This window comes from Sciurus vulgaris (genome assembly GCF_902686455.1).
Source record: "Sciurus vulgaris genome assembly, chromosome: 10".
Taxonomy (NCBI): domain Eukaryota; kingdom Metazoa; phylum Chordata; class Mammalia; order Rodentia; family Sciuridae; genus Sciurus; species Sciurus vulgaris.
In genome coordinates, this window is record NC_136470.1 from 12,872,278 (window position 1) to 12,894,921 (window position 22,644).

Sequence of the window (22,644 nt, forward strand, 5' to 3'; positions counted from 1 at the left end):
TTTGTCAGATTGGCGTCACTGGCCTTGGAATTAGGGAAGGGCACAGTGACTTAGACTGTTAAAACAGGAACATCACCTTTGCCTTTAGCTTTTACCTGGATCAATGCTAAGTTAGCACCTGCTCTGTGTAAGATTCATGAGGTGTACTGGTTGTCCCTGTCTCCATGGTTCTAATTCTGGGGACAGGCAGACCTCTGCTTGCCCCCATCCCCAACTGGCTGATGGGGATGTGAACCTTTTAGTCATGGGTGCCCACAGAAGAGGGGCAAAGCATGACGGTTTCCCCCTCCAGATTCAGTTCCACTGAACGTTCTCATGCATAATTGCTCTATGACTTCTCCATCCCTTGGATTGTCGCCTTCTAAAATTGTTAATATATGGGAGTGAGATCATCTAAGTGTGGTGTTCATAAAGTCACTGCTTAATGTAATGCAAAGTGCAACGGACTAGGAATCCTAAGAAGGACATTTGCATCCTGGCTCCACTGCTTACCACCGGGTGACCTTGGGCAAGTCATTCTATCTTGTGGATCCTTCTCTGCCCAGTAAGAGTGACACTAGTCTCCAATGGGTCATTAGAAGAACTGAGTGGGATAGCATACTTGGAAGCTTTCTGCAGAGCCTATAAAATGAACGGAAGTATTATTTTTGTATTGACTTTATATGTTGAGTGAGGATCTTTAATGACTTGAAACAAACCACAGAATTATGCACAACACTATCCATCCACCCACATTTCCTAGTCTAAGTTTGAGCCCACTGTGTTCCAAACAGTGTATTTTAAGAGACAGTGGGTGTGGAAGCTCCCTTGAAAAGAATTTTTTTTTTTTTTTTTTAAAGTTTTTGACCCAAGGGACCTCTCCAGTGAGCCTGAATCATAGATATTAAAGTCTCCTTGTCTGTTCTGGTGATGTAGTTGAATCTCTTACAGTCCCGACAGCAATCTTACTCCCCTCTGAGAAAATTCCAGGCAAACATTTGGCCCAAGAGCTTGGCCTCTCAGTCTGGAGAAAATACATTTTATACAAAATAATGTGAACAATTTGATTTGATTTGAAAATGATCAGAAAAAGAGAGTTTTTGGCCATTCTAACTGTTTTGTATTTGTTCAGTAGTTGGATGTGTTAGGGAGTTGTGAACAGACTGGAGTTCACATTGAGGTTTTAAAAGTGATGCGTATTATGTGCCACAGTGTCTGGTACACAGGTCTTCGTTTAACCCATGTAGTCAAATGTGTGTGTTGTGCATGTGTGTGCACACACTATGCATGTAAGTTTCTGTTGTGAGTTTGTATAAAACCTCACACTGTTTGAAGCAGAATTTACTTGTATTGGTTTCTGTAAAAGCATAGAACAGGTTGCCTCTTGGCTTTATTTGATGGCTAATTGGTCTTTTGGCCTGAACTTGGCTCTCTTTGTATTTCTTTGGTTACAGAGAGAGGAGGGGGCAGCCTGATGTTGAGCAACTAAGAAGGTATCTGCATATTGGAGCTTGGGAGTCTGAGCCTGTTTCTGCTTGGTTATTTAACCTCCCTGGATCTCAGTGCCCCTTAAAGGAGGCTGATGGAAGGGTTCCAGGAGGGAAGGAGTGGAAAACTTGCAGTCCAGTTTATTGCACTAAGTACGCATGCTCAGTAAACAGTGGTTATTAGTTGTGATGGTGGAGTTGACTTAATGTTTCCGAGCCCAGCTGTTCTGTAGCTCTGAGACTTTCAGTGAGTGAGTTGGAATTGAACAGTGCCATCTGAAGGTGCACCCCTCATGCAGCCAGGCTCTGAGTTTCCAAGGGAAGCTTTGCTTGGAACCGTCATGCGTATTTGTGAGGAGAGCTTCATTCATCCACTTGGGAGATGGAAGAATGTGGTTGAGCTGCGTTGAGCCTGTCTCAAGGAGCTGCGAGCCAGGGTGTGATGCTTGGGATTAGGTTTGTGGGTTTGACTGACCACAGTTTCCAACACCTCAGCATTCCTAGAAATTCTGCCCACCATTGTATGGAGTGGGAATGGGGTAAGGCAAAGCTCTGGACTAGAGCTCAGAGATTCACTTCAGCCTGATTGCTGTCACCAGCTCCTTGGAGGGACCTCACAGGTCACCTCTCTACCTGGCCCCATTGTGTTTCGGAGGAGGAAGGGACTGAACGAGACCAGGTCACAAGGTTTCACAATTGGACTAAAACCCAGGTCTTCTGGGTCTGTTATGGCTGCCTTTTCTCCCGAAGCATACCCCACATGGTGGCACCTGCCCTTGTCCTTAGGTTTTAAGATCAACATCTTCAATTCTGGTATAGAAGCAAAAATGAACTTGTTGGCTCCAAAGGAAGTTGTTAACTGCCCACTCCTATCACCCAAAACAGCAGTAATGGGGAGAGATGACCAGGACAGCTCTAGCAGAAGCCATACCTGATGGGCTTTCTTTGATCTGCTAGTAATCCAGTTGCGCAGAACAAAGCATTCGCAGAAGAGGATCTGGAGTTCCTAGAAAAATTGTGTTTATTTTTTTAAATTTGTTTTGTTTGACAAGTTATCTTAAATGGCTCAGAAATAAGTTTGTTTCCCAAGCTGAAAATTGGCATCAAGTCTCAAGTGATTCTTAGCTTTTGTCATAGATTGCTTTGAGAACTGGCTAAAGGATTTGGACCTTTTCCTGAGAAAAACACATGCACCCTTCTGCATAACAGCTCAAGGGGTCTGTGGGTCCCCCAAAGTCCACCTAGAGCCTTCTGGTTAAGAGTCTCACATTACTTTTTCATCAAACAAAATATTTCCATGTGAAATCTATTTTTAAAATAACCCCTCTCTTCCTTGTCTTCCTCTCTTCTGTTCTTCTGTTCAATGGTTTTTTTTTTTTTTTTTTTTTTTTTTTTCCTTTGCTATTTTGTGCTTCCCTCTTTATCTTTCTTTTTCTGGCATGTAAATTAAGCAATGAGATTCTTATTTTGAAAACAAGCCCATCCATTTTCAACAAGAATAGCTGTCTCCTTTGCCAAGATCTTTTTCGGGGGTGTGGGTGGGTGGGTAGGTAGGTAGTTGAGAGATGACTTATGTCAGCAGTTTTCAGACCTTTTTGGTTTTGTTTTGTTTTTAAAAAGTATTTTGGGCTCCAAGAGGTTTCCATTTATGCAAGTTATATCTATAGATATTTATCAAACAGTAATTGAAATAGAAACATAAAAAAATGCTTATTGATTCATTTTAAATGGGCAATATAACATTAGATATTCACATAAATACCTTTAAAGATTTTTTTATTCTCTAAAATTTACAAGAAATGATGTGGAATGGGAGGCATTGTTGTGTACTTTAGCAATCTCTGTGGCTTCTGTTTTCCAAGCTGTTAGTGCTTTGTGTCTGCTTGTGCATCCACTGTTTTGTAATATGCTCTTTGGCTGGTCTGTATGAGCAAAGTTTGTCCCTTACACAGGTAGTTGGAAAAGGAAGGGTCTTAGGGATTCTCTGCAAGTACTTAAGGACCCTGGCTCTCACCCAAGAGCTGCTCATTTATGCTGACAGGTTGAGAAAGTTCAGGCTTTTGAAAATCACATTTTTAAATTTAGTGCACAAGTCAAGGAAAATCTGTGCCCCTCATTTCAAATTGTGTCACAATGTGTAAGCGTTGGTTTTGTAGCATAACTGGTGTCTGAAGTTCGGAGCCCTCTGAGCAGGAATGTGACACCCTGCTGCATAGGACCAAGAAACCAGTCTACTATAAAGGACTGAGAGGGTGTCCATGGAGCCCAGTGGAAAACTTAGGAAACACCTCACAGGCTTATCTCTTTGTCACGTGGGTCACCCGTTGACGGAGTACCTTGCCTAGGCTGTAAGATAGCCTGCTAATTTATTTCTCTTCCTTTCAAAAAAATAAAGAAAGAAAAATATTTAAATGAATTCTGGTTGCATCCATACAAGACATAATAAAACTGGACTGCTTGAGCATTGCAAATTTAAGCTTTACAGTTAGGACTAATTTGTCATCTCAACTTTGGTTGCGCGTGAGCTGAGCTTGGCGATGACTAAACCTTTAAATCAAACTAAAATGTTTTCCATGAGAAACTGTTTTCCTTGTTTTGAGATTGTGGTGGAAAATGAGCAGCAGTTAGTTCATTCAACAATTATTTTTAAAGTGCCTACCCCATGCCAGGTGCTATTCTTGGTGCTTGGGATGTGTCAACGAGAAAAGATCCCTGAGCTCATGGAGCTAGTTGTGCTGAAATGGGGGTGTGTGGCAGAGAACAGATAACGCCACAAGTAAGATGTGCCTGGGAAGAAAGATAAGGAGAGATGGCGGGGGTGGGGGGTGGGAGGCAGTTCCAGGTGGGGTGGTCAGGGTGGGCCTGTGGGGGAGGGCAGCCTTTGCTGGGATTTGAAAAGAAGGAAGATGGTGGTGGAGATCCATGGTAGGAGGATGTCTAACACATTTGAGGGAAAGCAGGGAGCCTCATGTGACTGGAGTAGAGCTGGGCTCAGGGAGATGAGAGTTGAGGAGGAATTGAAATGACCATTGGTGGAGGGAAAGAGAAGGTGCTCAGCTGTGAAAAAGGAGGAGCAGATTACTCCTGGGAGCAACAAGGAATACCCTGGAAACGAGTTCTTCAATTTCAGTGTTGCAGAGTTGCCTCCAGAACTCAAGCGCTCATTCTGGGCATTTGGGGAGGGTCTTGAGTGACCGTCTGCGGAGTTCTTCATGTCGCTCTTGGAAGACTTCTCTGGCGATGGTGGGTGGGATGGATTAGTGGAAGAAGGTGGTGAGAACAGAGAACTTATTGCTGAACCAAGGATGTGGCACCAGGAGGAGGAAGCAAAGGGACAGGATGTGTGACATACTGTGGGTTAGGAAGCAGAACAGTGACTTCAAGGTAGAAGCACATCCCTGGAAAAACAGATGAAGGGAAAGAAGATGATTCATTTAACTTGGACATAAAACACTCTCCAGTTAGAAGTTACCTGCGGCAACATTTCAAGCCTTTGCCAACTTAACTTTGGAGTTTCTTTTTAGTAACAGCAAGAATTTCAGTTCCACTGGTTGGATTGAGAGGAACTGTGAGTCACTCCCATTGGGAATCGTTCGAAAAGGAGGAATGGGTGTTGGAAACAGAAAAGGATATGGAGATTTTGTCGTGGGAAAGGAAGTAAAGGAAAAATAGCGCTGGCTTCCTATTTCTAGCAGGAAAGACAATCATTAATAATAATGCCTGATAGTTGCTAATTCACAGTGTAGACGGTGTCTCCATTTTCTTTTGTCATTGGCTTTGTGGATTTAAAAATAATTAAAAAGTTTCATTAGTATTAGGCTCATGCTTATAATCCTTCTGTTTTTCCTATGGGACCTTGTTTTTCCCAGATTCCTCAGCCCTTCTTCCAAGTTAGTATGGGAAGCTCAGAGTTGAGGTCAGGCAGTGCCTTCCCCGCAGCGCTGGGGTGTTAGGTAAGGCTGATGGTAGAGATGATGGTGATTATAGTTGGCATTTTTGTATTGCTCCTGTGTGCTGAACTCCAGTCTGGACACTTTTCCTGGGTTAACTCAATCTCATAGCATCTTACAAAGTGTCTTAAAAGGTTAACCATCTACCATCCTCATTATTACAGATGAGGAAACTGAGGCACAGAATAGTACAGAGTCATTTACCTAGAATTGATATTTATTGTACTGAGATCACTGTAGGTATGTGAGTAAACCAAAGGCAATGCTGAGAACCAACGATGGAATGTGTGTGTGTGTGTGTGTGTGTGTGTGTGTGTGTGTGTGTGTGTGTGTCTGTACATGTGGAGGATTCTTCCATTTTGGTGATAAGAAGGAGAAAAACAAGAGGAGGAACATTTTAGAATTTAATAAAGCAGAAATAGTTCTAATTTAAGCTTCTACAGTTCAAAATTCCCTTTCCCCACTGAAATTCAGTGAATTCTCGAACATTATATTTAGCTTCTCTGCACAGGTATGTTCAAGCTAAGCTGGATCCCTGAGGGAAATTAAGGTGATCAAAAAGCAGTTTCTAATTGCATTCAACTTGTAACTCTAAGTGACCAATTGATTCTGTTGTCCCTGAATTGTCCCAGAGCCCTTGCACTTTGTAGCTAATTGCCTTTTCACAATTGTGTCTGCACATAAACACAGAAAATCTTTCCCCTGGAGTACTTGTGTTTGCAAGTCTCCTGTGGAAAAGCTTGAGCCTGGCTACAATGTATCATCAGTCCATATTCATGCGGGGTGACCCTCTAGTTCCAAGGCAGTGAAAACAGGCTTTGATTTCGCCTCTGGCCTCCCCAGTTTAGTATAGGAACTCATTTTAGCATTTGTTGCCCAGCTTACATTGCTAAGAAGATGCTTGCCCAGCAGCTGTTGCATGTTTGCGGCTACAGCTGTCCACTTGTGCATCCAGGAGGGAAGGATATACATTCATCTTGGGGAGCTGCCAGTAGAATGGAAACTGACGAATGCTCCAAAAATCTAGTTTGAGAGGATGTGTCCCGGAAGAGCAGGACTTAAGAACCTTCCCAGCCATGAATGTTCATAATTGAGTCTCATCAATAGAGCATTTCTAACATGGAGAGTTTTTTTTTTTAAGCTGTTTTCTGGAGATCTCTGTTGAATCATGCACTGTAATGGGAATTATTTCTCTGTTTGCATAGGGTCTTACCATTTCTTTTGATTTCTTCTGTCCCCCCCCCCCCCCCGCCCCCCGGTCTTGGGGATCAAGCTCAGGGCCTCAGCACATGTGAGGCAAGCACTCTATCACTGAGTCACACCACACCCCAAGCCCTCCTCTGACGTTTTAGGCTACAATTTAGTATTTGGCTAAATAGTCTAGGACAAATCAGATGCTGAGTCATTTTGTTAGGTAAGAGGGAACATACCCTGCCTTTGCTACAAAGACTGCAGAGCCTCCCATGTGACCTCATCCGGGGCATCTGTCTTCTGTATGACTTGCTGCTGGGAAGAGGCAGGAGGTTAACAGGTGTTCTGGGTGTGGGGAGAATCAGGGTATTCCATTGTGAAATGTCTGGGAGATCAACTTAGGTAGGAGGAGGAGGAGCCCTTCCAGAAGTTGACCACAGGAAATTTATGTCAGTGGGGGAAAGAAAGAACAGCATGGAGCAGTGTCCCTGGTGGGTCCTGGTAGGTCTTCCCATTGTCCATGCTAGTCGATGGGCCTCTGGATATTTGAAACATCCACGCTTCATGACTAAATAAGGGTTGGGGCAGGGCAGCAGGTATCTGCTTCCCGATGGGTTGGGTCCCATGTCAGCTGGAGGATGTGTATTGCCAAGCCTGATTAACCACTTCTGGAGACGAGGCAGAGTTGTCTTGGGTCATGGGTCGCAGAACATTGCCTAGCCATCACACTGTGTCATGTGCTCTAAAAGTATGCTCACTAGCAGACCTCATACCTGGAGGAATCCCTTCCTTGCCTAGTTTGGTGGCCATCTCAGAACTGAACACACACAGCCTGGGCCACTGCATGGTTCCAGCAACAGTGGCATGAGCGGATGTTCAGATGTGAGACAGAGGTGAGTGTCCACAGAGGTCTTAGCTCTTCATTTACGTAGGGAGAGACTTGAGGGTGCTCTGTGAGAGATGAATGGTTAGTAGGGCTCTAGTAAAACCATAAGAGATGAGCTCTTGAGAGTGGGCCTCCTGGTTCTCTGCCTGTGTTTCCCTCATCCTCTTTGCATCTCTGCCTCTGGTTCTCCTCACTTGCAGCATTTAGCTCTTCACCGGGCGAATGGACGGACCATTACTCAGTTTGTCCTGGGAGGCCCTGGAAGGCATTGCTGGTAACCAAGAGGAGGGCATGGAGCTGAATGTTTAGACAAAATCTGATCAGGTGCTGCCCGTGGAAAAGATACTCAGAAGCTCAGTTGCCAACCTCTAGTCTGCCACCAGCCAGTGTTCTTATCTGTTAATCAAAGAGATGGCTTTGCAGTGTTCCTTCCTGTTCTGGAACTCTGGAATTACAAGATGCCTAGGGTTAATTCTTTGTACTGAAGTCTCTCTGATGGACTAGCCTATATAGCCTCATTTTCCCTGTCTCATAGAGAAACCTTGCATCTCTGCATTTCAGAGGAGAGCAATTACAGCTGATTCCTTCACACATACCTATCCCACATCAGTGAAGGATTGAGACATATGAAAATGAACCCAGAAGTTTGGGAAATTCATAGACGTCTCATCTTATGTGATTCACGGTTATCAATAATCAATGATTGTCAAATTTCCTTATTGTCTTATATCAGCAGGGAAGCATATGGTGAATATCCCTGCCATGGAGAAATGTGGATTGATAACAGTATTGTCCTGTTTGTGTAGAGGATTTTTACCAACTGGATCTGGGTTCTTTATGACTCTCCATGGCTGTTAACAGGCACAAGAACAGATAGCAAAGAGACGGGACCAGCAATTACAGGATGTATTAGCCCAATTGTCATGACTATAACAAAACACTTGAGGCTGATTAATTTGTAAAGAAAACAGATTTATGTAGTTCATAATTTGGGAAGTACAAGAGCATGACACTGGTGTCTGCTGGCCTTAGTGGGGGCCTTCTGGCACTTCATGATAGAAGCACACATTAGAAGGAGAGATCACATGGCAAGACAGAAAGTCGCAGAGATTCACAGGTCAGGCATACTTTTTTTTATAACAACTCGCTCTTGCAAGAGTAACTCAAGAGACCAGCATTAATCCTTTCCAAGGTGTTGCCCCAATGACCTAATTGTTTCTTACTGGACCCCTCTTCTTAAAACCTCCATCAGTTTTCACCATTGCCATAATGGGGACAAAACTTCCAACATGTAAACCCTTGTAGAACAAACCATGTCCAAATCATAGCACAGGGTTGAGTTCCCTTATGTTCCTGTAACTCCCAGAGGTCTGAACTCCACTTGAAATGGAACTGATCCTTAGAGGCTTGTCCAGATGCACCCTGCTACCATTCCACGCCCTTTCCCACCTTTCTCTCCAGGTTTGGCTCTGTACCACTTTTAGCTGCTTACTTAGAATTTTTCATGATGACTGTGAAAACTTTGTACACTTCTAAGTTGCAATGACAAAGTGAGACTTGTGGAAATGTGGGCATGGCAGCTCCTGGGCCCTTACACAGGACAATATTAGTTGGTGGTGTGGCTCATTGGGTTCCATTGCCTTTCAGCAAAGATTTGCACCCAAAGCATGCCTTTTATGAAAATCCAGACTATCCTGTTCATTTTAACAAGTTTGAACCATAATTAGTTATTTATGAGAATAAAAGTTCCAAAAATGGAGAGTCTCCAAACTGTGCATTACTTTGTCATTTTCTCTGTGTCAGACTCTTACTCCTGTTCTCTTCCTTTGAGAAAAGTCAGTAGCCTTCCTCATCCACAAGACTGTTGGGCCATCCTATCCAATACTGCTGTTGATTCCTGCCATTATTTACTTATTATTTATGGAAATGCTAATAGCACTTTAGAGCAATTAAAATTCTGATTTAGGAACAGACCTGTCTGTCCTGGAAATGTTCAGCTGGAGAACAGGAGCACTTCTGGAAGTTCCAAATGTTTTAAAAGTGGGAATTGATACCCAGCATCTTGGCAGTTGCCCTGAATGGTTATTTAGTCCAGGGGCAGTGAGTCACCTGCTTTGGGCTCCTAGCATCCCCGCTTTGAAAGGGCAAGGTAATTGGAGAGCAAGAATTGGAGCCCTGGGCCCAACAAAGCACAGTGAGACCGCTGTTTTCAAGCAGGAAGCTGATTAGGGCGTTAGGACTCTTGCCTGCTCCTGGGACGTGGGGTCCTGCTGGGTGAGTGGATGAGCAGTACACTCACCCCCTTATAAAATGTTTAGTCACCCCATTATAAATTGGACTCCTAAGCAGGCCTTTTATTTTAAAAAGAAAAGAAAAATCATATCAGCTGTGAACACCTAGGTATGCATTGTAACCCCCTACCTCTGGAACAAGGAGCTAATCTGCCTGCGAGATTTCCCAGAGTTCAAGGCTAGCCGTGGGGGTGAGGGCACTGAGTTCTCTCAGCATGGTGATGGGAGAATCTCAATAGCAGATTTGCCAATTAGCTACTTATCTAAGTCAGATAAATGATAAGCTCTTTGAAGTGTTCCCTGTTTCTTTTCTATTTCCTGAACATTCCGAATGGTTTGCCTTCCTGCAGGGTGGCTCAAGGTTTCCTGAGCAGCTGGGAGGTGGCTGGGGTGAGAAGGAATTGGTCCAGGAGGAGTGGGCAGCAGCCATGCCCTGTGGGTCTCCTGTAGCCACAGAGCCCCTGGCTGGCCCTTCGGGAGCTGCTGGGCTCCTTCTCCAGTGATGCATGTCTGTCTTCCTCTTTCTGCCCCCAAGGATGTTAACGCAGGCGAGGGCAGCGAATTTGCAGACAGTGGGATTGAAGGGGCCACCACCGACACAGACCTCCTGTCCAGGCGATCCAATGCCACCAACTCCAGTGACTCGCCCCCCACCAGCAGGGCCTTCGTGGGTAGTGACAGCGGCAGCAGCTCCACCGGGGATGCGGCTCGCCAGGGGGTGTATGAGAACTTCCGGCGGGAGCTGGAGATGAGCACCACCAAGAGTGAGAGCCTGGAGGAGGCGGGCTCCGCGCACAGCGACGAGCAGAGCAGCGGCACCCTGAGCTCTCCGGGCCAGTCGGACATCCTGCTGACCGCCGCGCAGGGCACGGTGCGCAAGGCCGGCGCGCTGGCTGTCAAGAACTTTCTGGTGCACAAGAAGAACAAGAAAGTGGAGTCGGCCACTCGGAGGAAGTGGAAGCACTACTGGGTGTCCCTGAAAGGTACGCGAGGCGGCAGCTGCATGCACTGTGCACCACTCATGAGCTCCGCCAAGCTCGGTGCGCACGGGCGGGGCTCTCTGCCTTATCACTGGGAATCATTTGCTGTAAAGTTTTAAATATTTTATTTGATTGTGGCAAGACCACAACATTAAATCTGCTCACAACACATTTCTAAATGTATGCTACACTATTGGTGACTCTGTGTACAACATTTTAGGCAGAACTCCAGAACGTTCGCATCTGCCTTAACTGAAACTTCACGCCTCTTAATTAGTAACTCCCTGGCTGGGTTGTGCCCCCTGCGCCTGCAAATGAGGCTGCGGGGTGCTTTTTTATTTTATTTTATTTTTTGTTTTTGCCTTTTTAAACTGTTTTTCATGGTTAAGCAAGAAGAGCAGGTCATGCCCAGTGCCCTCATAGGACACCTGGTTCTGCTGACAGTGTTAAAGGATGAGTATCCTTCCCCGCGTTGCTTTTGGAATTATTCAAGTTTGTGCCTCCCAAAGTGACTGTTATAGAGGGAAAAATCATTAGTTTGAATCCTAAGCAACTGCCATTTTTTAAAAATAAGAAATTGGCACAATGTCACTGATTTCTTAGGGCTCGACCCCATGTTTATGAAATGTCTAAACCATCATGTTTGTGGAAAAGATGTCATAGCCGAGCGGTGTGTATTTGCACATGTGTAGAGATGGATGCATGCACACAAGTACCTGTCCCTGACCTTTCTTCTCATGTAACCCTAATATTTTATTGTGGCCCTTTGTCATTTTGCATCCACCCGTGTGTGTATTTCTGCATGGGTCTGCACAGGTCTCTGTGGTGGGATGTTGTAATTCGTTTATGAGCTTTGTGTTTCAAAAAGGGAAAGACAGTTCTTCAGCACATTTAGAATTTTTGTCACAGATGGATTTGAAACAGAGTTAGTTTATGGCAGGAGGGGTTCGATAGGTGAGTGAGGTGGGTGGAAGGGCACAGGAGAAGGAAGCTGACCAGCTGTGGTACAGAAACGAGACCCCGTCACTGGATCTCACTAACTGAGGTTGCTGTGGGAACATCCCACCCTAGAGGCATGGAACGGGCTGGTGCTCTGCTCAGTGAGTGAGCGTCTGCTTGTGCTGTGAAGTGCAGGCCACCGAGCAGGGTGTGGGTGGGCCCCGTTGCTAGGGGTGCCAGCTCTTGCTTCAGTTTCTGGGGAAGCAGGAAAGGAGCATGTTGTTTAGAATATAGGTTTTGCTGTATGGCATAGGGACCCAGAATGATAAGGGACAGAGCCAGATGGAACTACCCCCTAAAGCTATGTGAAGCCTTTCCCACAAAGTCAGCCAGAGGCCCAAGTCCTTTTTCTGTTGCCTGTCTACTCTTAGAGCTGTACTGCTTGGTGATTAATATAGAGGGCCTGCTTACAAAACACAGACGTTCAGCCTGTGGTATGAGCTGCCACTGTACTTCCTCATGTGTGACCGACCTTGGTTGAATTGGGAGGCACTACAGGATTGTGTCTGTGGGGCCTGGGTCGTGCCAGCTGCTCTGCTCTGGTGGGGTGGGATGAGAGGTGGGGACAGTCCTCAGGTCTTCCACCTCCTGTCTCTCCCCCAGTGGCATACATCCCTGGATCCTGCACTTCTGTTTCCTGTGGCCATCTTTCCTTCCATTCCCTCGGTTAGTGAATGCTGACTTCTGAAAAACCTGATCCAAAGACCACCAGCATCACAGTCACCTCTGGAACTTCCTGTGTTGTACCTCCTACCAACTGAATCACAGTGTTGGCAGGCAGGCCCCCTATTAGTTTGCCAGGATGGCCCTGACAAAGTGCCACAAAGGGTGTTGTAAGTAACAGAAATGTATTGTCTCCCAGTCCTCGAGGCTGGAGGTCTGAGACCAAGGCCTTGGCAAGGGTGGTTCTCCTGAGGTGTCTCTTCTTGGCTTGGAGATGGTCTTTTCCTTCTGGTACCTTCATTTGATGGCCCTCCTTACCTACGTCCAAATTCAGTCTTCTTAGAAAGACGCCAGTCATATTAGATGAGTGCCCACCCCTATGACCTCACTTTACCGTAATTGTCCCTTTAAAGTTCATGTCTCCAAATATGATTACATCCTGAAGTAGTGGGGGTTAGGATTTCTACATAGAAATTTTAAGAGGCAGAATTCTAGCTGTAATAGACCTGAATTTGTCTTCTAAACAAGCTTCCCCGGTGATTCTTGCTCTAAATTTGAGAACAGCCCTATGGCATAGGATAGAAATCATTAGGTGACTGTTTTTACTTGGGACATAGTGTGAAGGGGTAGTCTTTTCCCTGCCATTTCCCTAAAGGCTAAATGACAGGAAGCCAGGTTGTGGGCAATTGGGAGCACAGTCCATGAGCCCATTGGAGGAGGGAGCCTTTGCTCTCTGGTTGACCCAGATGGGAGTGACACAGCCTGTCAGGAATCAGGCTCAGAACACGCAGCCATGGATCCCTTCACTCTTAATCCTGACAGGTTCCTATTAGCTACAGAGACACTCGGGGCTTTGTACCTGCTACTCAACAACAAGACTCATTCCTGACTTTTCTTAGTAATCCTCGAATATTGAGAAAGAAAAGGCTGAACTTCTGGAAAACGAGGATAGGGACTTTTCCCAAAGATTCTTTTGCATTACACAAAGTAAGTAATTAAAAGAAAAGATATCTAGAATGAATCTTGGAAATAAGTCCATGAGTAGCTGAACTTATGTTCAAGTGAAGATAAAGGTAAACAGACTTTGATCAGGGAGTATGTGGTTCTTGGATTTGCTGCATTGTGTTAGTTTTCAAATTGGAACAAGTTGATCATTGAGTAAAAGCCAATTTCAAATACCTCCTGTTGTGGATGATTCCAAATCAAAGTTAAAAATGTACAAAAACAACTATCTGGAAGGCCCATTGTGTGCACACGGCAGGATTGTGGGTACACCTAATTCATTATGGATAGACTTATTTCTCTGTTCTCCACCTGCGGTAAAGTGCGTTGCTCCTTTTGTGTTACGGATCTACAGATCATTCGGTTTGAATGAGTCATAAAGATTGTTTAAAGCAGCCTTTCTCAGCAGTAACACTGTTGACTTTTTTCAGATACTTCTTTATTCTGGGGGCTTTCCTGGGCATTATAAAATGCTTAATGCCCTCCCTATTGTGTTCATCAGCTTTCCATCACTATAACAAAATGCCTGAGTTCATCATCTTATAAACAGAAAAGGATTATTTTTGTTCGAAGTTTTGGAGATTTCAGTCCATTTTTTTGGTTGTTCCTGCTGCTTTTGGGTCTGTGGCAGGGTAGCATGTCATGTTGAGAGTGAGTGGCAGAGTTAACCACTTACCTTCTGGCTGGGGACCAAAAAGGAGAGGAAGAGAAAGGACTTGGGGTTCCATTATCCCCTTCAAATCCATGCCCCCTAAATCTTAAAGAACTCCCACTAAGCCCCAACTCTTAAATGTTCTACCACCTTCCAATAGCCCCATCCCTGGAGGCTGTGTCCAACACCTGGGCCTGTGGGGAACATTTAAGATCCCAAATACATAGTGCCTGTCCTTATCCATTAGATGCCAGCAGCACTTCCCCACCAAGTTGTGACAATCACAAATGTCTGCAGATGTTGTCAATTTGACCCACATGAGAACCTATGATTTACAGGAAAATAGTGTCCCCTTCTATTTTTGATTTCTTAAGCTGCTACTTCTTCTTCTTCTCCTTCTTCTTCTCCTTCTTCTCCTTCTCCTTCTCTTTCTCCCTCTTCCTCCTCCTCTTCTTCTTCTTCTTTCTTCTTTCTTCTTTCTTCTTCTTCTTACCGGGGATTGAACCCAGGAACACTCAACCACTGAGCCATATCCCCAGCCCTATTTTGTATTTTATTTAGAGACAGGGTCTCACTGAGTTGCTTAGGGCCTCGATTTTGCTGAGTTTGGCTTTGAACTCGCAATCCTCCTGCCTCAGCCTCCCGAGCCACTGGGATTACAGGCGTGTACCTGGCTTCTTATGCTTCTTTATCTCTAATGCTAGCCTAAGGCATGGGAATAGGAGGTGCAGATGGTTTAGCTTTTTGATGTGTGTGTTGTTTGAAAACGCTACCTCCAAAATCACAGGGATTGTGGGAAAAATAGAATTGAGGCAGAACAGTGAACAGTGTGAGTTTAAGTTACATGTAAGCAATTTTTAAACCCCCAATTTTAAAATTGTTCTATTAAGCTTTATTAAAAATGTATAAAAATAAGCACCATAAGACATTATCTTTTTTTTTAAAAAAAGGAGCAGAGAACTTTACCCTTAAAAAAAGAAGCAAGTGTAACTTAAATTGGTAGATGGTATAATTGGGACTCCTGAATTATGGAGATGAGGACCACAGGTATGAAGTTATAAAGCTCAGGAACTCTGTGCTGCAAGAGCTTTTAAGCAAAGCCCGGGGCCAAACTGTGCCAAGGGCAGGGGTAGGTGTGAAGTGAGTGGGGTGTGGACTAGTATTCTACATGGAACTGTGTTTAGGGGTATTGCTCTCAGCAGTTGTTACATGGTAATGTGAAATACTATGGGCTAGGAAGCATTACCTTTGAAGCAATTCAACTCTTCTATTGACCTCCACTGTTCTACATACTGAATTTGAACAAATTTCCTTTATAGACTCATGTTATAACTGAACAGATTGTACATTCATGGGCTTTGCAATTCACATAAAATGTGGTACTTGCTAGTGGTGAAGAAGATGGTGAAAATGGACTGTAGCTTATGTGCAAGTTGAGGAGGAGTCATAAAAGTGTACCCAGGCTTCCCCGGAACTGGTTTCGAGTAGTTGAGAGTAAGTGTTCAGCTAGTAATTGCTATTAAAGTGAGCTTCCAGTTCAGGTGGTGATGGAAGACAGTAGAGAAGCCACTTTACCCCAAATCTATGAAAGATCTCTATTGCTACCGTCTTAGTTTCACAGTGCAGGTAAGTATGGACCCAGACTCCAGCTTCCATTAGACTTTCATGTGTGTGCCATACATTTCCCCTTTCACAACAGGAAATGAACATGGTTTATTTCTAGAAAGAACAAAACAAAACAAAACATAAAAACCCTCATATAGATACATAAGATCGGAGACCAAAATGTATCATTTCTTTTCTTACCCTGACAACTTCTAAAGCCAGTATTATATATTTTTTCTCCAAGGGTGTGGTCCAAAAACTAAATTCATTTTCTGGTTTCATGTTAAGTGAGACATTGGGAATGGACTTCAATAGAGCGATACTGATGCTGAGTCTTCACCCAGTACTGGGTGCAGTCCTGGCCTGTAGAACCTGGGGAGCCACACTTACAGCCTCTGCTGGGTGAAGGAGCCACAGGACCCCCAGATGCTGTGAGGATGCTTATCGCTTAACAGTCTAACGTAGGAAGTAAGGATCTTGCAGAACTTGAAGCCACGGATGGAGCTCTTTGCTAGTTTAGAAGCTGTGGTTTAAGATCTTCACCTTTATCTAGGCCCTTCATAAACCTGAGAACAAGCATGACTCACTCCATTCTCTTTACTTCCTGGGTTCTTCACATTTTAATTTCCAGCCCTTTCCTGTTACCAAATGTTAATTTACCCTTTAGACTTTTCACTGCCCCAATATCAAATACTTACATGGTCTCCTGTTCTGTTTCCTTAGGATGCACACTTTTTTTCTACGAGACTGACGGCAGGTCTGGAATCGATCACAACAGCATCCCCAAGCACGCGGTCTGGGTGGAGAACAGCATTGTGCAGGCCGTGCCCGAGCACCCCAAGAAGGACTTCGTCTTCTGCCTCAGTAATTCCCTGGGTGATGCCTTCCTTTTTCAGGTTTGTTGGACCCTTGCTTTGCAGAACATTTCTAACCTTTGAATGGGATACCTTCTTCCCCTACCTAAATACCCTGCCTGCCCCTCTTTTTCATTTTAATGGTGGGATTTATCTGTTGTTCATTATAGAAATAAAAGGGGTGAATGACAGAATATATATCTATAATGAGTTCCAGCTCTCATCCAGAGGTTTTCAGAGTGAAGCCTGAGGAGATTAGTGAGTTGGATTTGAGAAACTTGGTGTGTGCTTTGGATTGAAGAATTTCTTCATGTTGCTTCAGTACCATTTGTGTAGCATTTTAGAAAGGATCATGAGATTCTTAATTTAGACGTGATTTGAGCTGTCAAAAATTTTTTTTATCATAATTGGTCCTTTCTAATATTAATCATAAAGTATAATGATGACACCCCAGAAAGGACTTACTGTCCATAAATAGTTTCTCTTCCTCATCTTATCAGAACTCATTACCTAGCATTCTATAAGTTTGACTGCTATTTTTTAAAATATTTTTTCCTGCTTCAGGGTTACTATTTGCTGTTATAAGGAATCCTGAATTTGCTGAGTTGGGATACACCCTGCAAGAACATTTGTGGTTTCAGTCATGAAAGCCTTCCTTGTTTATCTCATTAATGAATTAAACACTCAAATCTTTATTCCATACTGCATTTGTGCTATATACAGTGCTATTGAGAATACCTCTTAACATAGTTTCTACCCTTAAAAGTGTTCATTTGTAATAAGAGGCACAGACACAGGAACAAATCTTCATATTGTGATAAGGCCATATAGTAAAGGAAGAACAGAGATAAATTGGGTGGAATGGACAGTGAGAACACTCTATGCAAGGAAAGAGCTGGAAAGAAGGTATGGAGGAAAGAAATAGTTATTTCATCAAGTTCTGGTTTTGGCCTCTAAAGTTATTTCTATTTGGAAAATTAAAGAAGCATAAAGTATGTTACTTTTCTTTATATAAAGACAAAGTATCTGCATTTTCTCTATTAAAATCTGTGAAGGAAACCACACAGAAATAGAGTGCAGAAAACATAAATGCACTGCTCAGTGAACTATTACAAAGTAAACATATAACCACCAATCAGGCCAAGAAATGGAAGTTTCAGTTCAGCATTAGCTTCCCCTACCCACATATACATACCAGCCTACTCATTGAATACAATGAACATGTCTTCTATGATGCAAACAGGACATTGTTTATCTGGGCATGATTTAATTTCTTCTTTATTTTTGAAAGATAGTTTTGCTGGCTATAGTATTCCTAATTGACGGTATTATTGCAATGCATGGAAAATGTCCTCCCACTGCCTTCTGACTTGCATAGTTTCTGATGAGAAATCAGCTGTTTATCTTATGAGGTATCCACTTATATGAGTTGTTTCTCCTTTGCTACTCTCAAGATTTTGTGTTTGTTTTTAAACAGTTTGATTATGATGTATCTAAAATCAATCTCTTGAGTTTACTTTACCTGAAATTCACTGTGCTTGTATGTGTAGATTTGTGTGTGTGTGTGTGTGTGTGTGTGTGTGTGTGTGTGTGTAAGTCACATTTGGAAAGTTTTTAGAAATTTCTTCTAAAAGAAATTTCTCTCTCCCCTCCTTTTGTAACTCCTATAGGGTTTTGCCTTCATACAATTGAGGCTGTGCTACAGGTCTCTGAGAGTCTATTTTATTCTTTTTGTTGTTGTCGTTCTTTTTCTTAGACTGGATAATCTCAGTTGATTTACCTCATGTTCACTAATTTATTTTTCTGCCTACTCAAATCTAGTGTTGAGTCCTTCTGGTTATTCTATATTTCAACTCCAGACTTTATGTGTGGTTCATAACAGAAACATCTATTTCTCTTTCAATGGTTTCTTTGGTACTTTCATAGAACCTTATGGTCAGCCAGAAATGAGCTGAGTGCCTTCTCAGGGCTTTCTGGGCACATATAGCTCAATGCCTGTTTATGAACTTGTAAATTCCCATAACTATGTCAGGGTTTCTCACAGCTCCCCGTGGAAATCTTATGCCTCTGCTTTCCCTCAAGTTTCTTGGTCAAATTCTTATTTGACCTACCTTTTATCACTGCCTTAGGCAGCTGTGATATTAATAGTTGCCACTGATAGTTTTACACAAGTGCCCCTGGAGTAAAGACTGTTAGCATGAGTGAGGTCTGAGTCAAAAAATGACAAGCCCCGTGAATGAGATTTCCTGGGATGTGCTAGACAGGGTGACAATTCTCTGAGAATGGTGCTTTGCATGAAGTTCCAAACTTTCTGTTCCCACCAGTAATTGTAAGTCTCTTTGTTTCCATGTGATTGTGCAGATGTGGAGATTGAGATGGGAATAGGGCAAGTTGAAATGCCATTGAACTTGCTTTTCTTACTGAGATTCAGCCATTCATCTTTAATAAATGCCCCTCTAATTGTTTCAAGACTTTGATTTCCAAAATGCTGGTAATATTCATTTTGACAATTTGTCCAGTGTTCTTATGAAGAAGTAGTTCCCTGGAACTCCCCCATTGATGCTGACAGCATTCAAAAGGACACTTTAGAGATTAGATGCTTAATAATTATGCCAGGATAAAAGCTAAGAGCTGAGATAGTCTTAAGCCAACTGGGACACATGGCAGCCTTTCCATGCATACATTTGGGTTGTTCCCAGCTTTGGGGAACCATGAACAATGTTCTATGAGCATTATTGTATCTTTTCTCAAGATGCTTTTGCCCACATTTCTGTTGGGTCTATTCCTTGGAATGGCATTGCTAGGTCATGGGATAGGCACATGTTCAAGTCTACCAGATACTGCCAAAAAGATAACCAGTTTCCAAAATAATTCAAATAATGTACAGTCCCTTCAGCAGCCTAGGAGAATTCCACATGCTTCTTATCCTCAACAATACCAGGTGTTGTCAGATCTTATTTCCTTTTTACACTTTTAGTATGAAGTTCAGCACTTTTTCATGTGTTTAATAGCTATTTCAATATCATTCCCTTTTGTGAAGTTTTTTTTTTTTTTTTTTTTTTCATCTCCTGCCTATTTTCCATTGAGTTTTCTGTCTTCATGATTCATGGCAATTCCTTACGTATTTTCTCTCTTTTTAAATGGTATTCATTGCAAGTATCTTTTTCATACTGTATGTTATCTTTTGCTCCCTTAAAGGTGTCCTTTGTTGTATTCTCACTTCTCAAATCATCCTTAATTGGTAGTATAGCCTATTTTAAACATCTGCATGCTCTAAGGTCATACAAATATTCCTCTATATATCTTGCAGACTATTGTTTTATGCATTTGGCATAGCTTTTTTTCTATTAATTGGAAATCTTATAAACAAGGCTATGCTTAAGCACTTTAACAGCAAAAACATTATTGTATTATCAGCAGCTGTCTTTTGCTGAGCTCTCACTGTATGCCACCATCTTGAAAGTATTTCACAGGATGAATCATTCTAATTCTTAGAGCTGTAATGAGTTGGGTTGTGTGCCTATATTTTAACATATTGTTATGGACTATGTTGTAACCCATTCGGTGAAGCTAACACTTATAAAGATAAGAATGGACACCACAGTACACAGCCACTGCATGTCAGGGTTGGATTTAAACCAAGGCTTGCATTTAAACCAAGCCTTGCTTTCTCCAAAGCCTCTTATTGAGTATAATGTTCATCCTATTAGTCTTGCTATTGACCCCGAGAAGGACATGGACAAAAATCAATGGGCTGTAGTGAAAAGTGAGCAACTTTTCTCATCTTTCAAATTAGACCACTTGGAATATTTCTAAATCATATCCTGATTCGGGCCATTCTTACCCCAGTGTATAGGTTAGATGATCCATCTGATTGGTTTCAGGAAGCCTCCTTTATTTTTTATTTTTTAATTTTTTCTTCCACTCTCCTTTTGTGAATTTCTTTTCAAAGGACTTTTACAGCCATAAAATTTGCTAGTAGAATCTAAATACCCTATAGGTCACATTGCATGAAGTTCTTTTGTGGAAACATAAGACCTTATTCATGAAAACCTCTGTGTCTCCTTGTTATGGGAATTTTTTTTTTTTTTTTTAATGCTACTTATGTGGGATAAAGCACAAAATGAACCTTTTCAGAGGAAATTACTGCTGTTTGGGATCCATGAGGGCATTTTCTGCCTTCTACTTATTGTAATCCACATAACTCTAGAGGGGCTAGATTTGAAAGAAACCTGTGTGTAGGGGGTGAGGTTAAAGCAAGGGAGATCAACCATGATTATGGAAATAATTTGTAGGTTATTTCAGCCCCAGGGCTCAATTCAGCGTAGTTTCCAGAACCTCATACTGCTGATTTGGTTCTTTTACTAATATACCCACAGCTTTGCCCCTGGAAAGAGATTCATGTTACCAAGGAAAGTAGAAAAGGGGTTTTATGTGCACTGTGGGGGTGGGCATAAACATGAATGTGGGGGCAGCTCATATGAAAGAGTTCTGTGCTGTCTGTAAAGTGAGGCTATCGCTCCTGCACTTAAACTATTTTAATCAGAGTTTTTGTCCTCCAACTTGAAGGCGGAGAGAGCTCCTATCACTTACAGAGTACGATTTCTCCTTGGTCTTTCATTCCTTCTTTATTTGAGGATGATTATGAAAAGCTTGGGAACTTAGAAATGTATCTCAATATTAGTTTTTAATCTCTCTACCAAATACCTTGGGAACGTAGCTACCTGACAGGGCACGAAAGCTGCCTGATTGAGTAGAAAATCATATGCAGTTACATATCTAAAGTAATGGAGAAAATATTATTTATTGCCAAAATTCCATAGAAAGTTTTTCAGTTATTTAGGAAATCACTTTTGCTAGGGTACTTTGTGCATATTAAAAATAGACTCCCAGGGCTGGGGATGTAGCTCAGTGTTAGAGTGCCTGCCTAACATGGTTTCAATCCCAGTACCAGGAAGGAGAAATGAGAGAGAGGAGAGAGAGGGTGGGGGGGAGGAGAGGGGAGAGAGAAAGGCTTTTGAAAACAAGAATAGCCTCTGTACCATTATATCAGGTTGTGGATTAAATGTGACAGTACAGTTCAGTGTCTGATAGAGAGCAGATGCTCAATAAATGTTAATAACAGTTGCCATTTTAGTAGTACAGAAAAAGAGACTAGTTTTCTGTGCTGTTTGTACCTAAGTATCTTTACAGCACTTGAGTATAGCTTCACTGCGTAGTTTAAGGATTTGCGTTTATTGGGCCCTGGAGATCTGTCTTGCATCTGGCTCATGTGTCAAACTTCGGGAAGGTCATTGGCAGATGCCCAAGACAAGGGCACTCAGGAAAAAACCTGGAATTCATCTTTCACAGAAGGCACCAGGTGGACTTAGTAGAAAAGGCTTTAGAGGAGACTTAGCATCTTGGACCTGAATAGACTCAAGTCCGGCCTCCCGCTCAAGGTGGGTGCCATCTCCGCAAGGGACGTCAGGTTGGTCTGTCCATGGGCTACTACTCCCACCCCTGGGGAGCTCCCAGCTTTCCAACCATCTGCCGTATTAGTTGTCCATAAGTCCCAGAAGGTTCCCAGTCATGTTGAGAAAACATGTTCTTTCTGGTGACTATTGCTGGTTTCCTTTGTTTCCATATTTACTCCCAAAGTCTAATGCAAGTCTTCTGCTTATCCTTCTCATCACCTTTAAAGTACAGGAACACAGTCTTCATTTTCTTCTGGCCGTGTCTCCTCTCTGGGCTCCTCTGCCTGAGGTTCCCGAGTCATTCTCCCTGTTCTTATTAGTAGGGCATGCTCTGGAACCCGGCATCCTGTCCTCTGGCCCCGTGCAGCCTGCAGTGGGCTCTCGCTGTCCTCATTTCCTCTTGAACATGGTGTGAAGTCCTTTAGCTTATTGTGAGCCGCATCATAGTGACAACTCATGTTGAGCTTGCCATTCTTCAAGACTGCATGCAGCACCAACTCTTACCCAGCAAGGGCTTCCACATGTTATTTTAATAGATTTGTGTTCAAGTGCAGAACTTCATTTCTTTGAAACATTATACTTGTGGCTCTTGTACTTTAATGAATCTGTTGAAATCATCTTGGATCCTGTGATCTTGCCTGGGGGTTCA

The 22,644-nt window shown here is 43.0% G+C and overlaps 1 protein-coding gene across 2 annotated transcripts in view; it reads left to right on the forward strand.

Moving 5' to 3' along the window:
• Positions 1 to 22,644, forward strand: part of TIAM1 (TIAM Rac1 associated GEF 1) — a 361,699-nt gene that overhangs the window by 238,949 nt on the left and 100,106 nt on the right. For both annotated transcript variants that reach the window (XM_079156417.1, XM_079156418.1), the window contains 2 exons: positions 10,320 to 10,767; positions 16,409 to 16,581. In XM_079156417.1, coding sequence (XP_079012543.1) covers positions 10,320 to 10,767; positions 16,409 to 16,581 — 621 coding nt within the window. The remainder of the gene's footprint in view (positions 1 to 10,319; positions 10,768 to 16,408; positions 16,582 to 22,644) is intronic.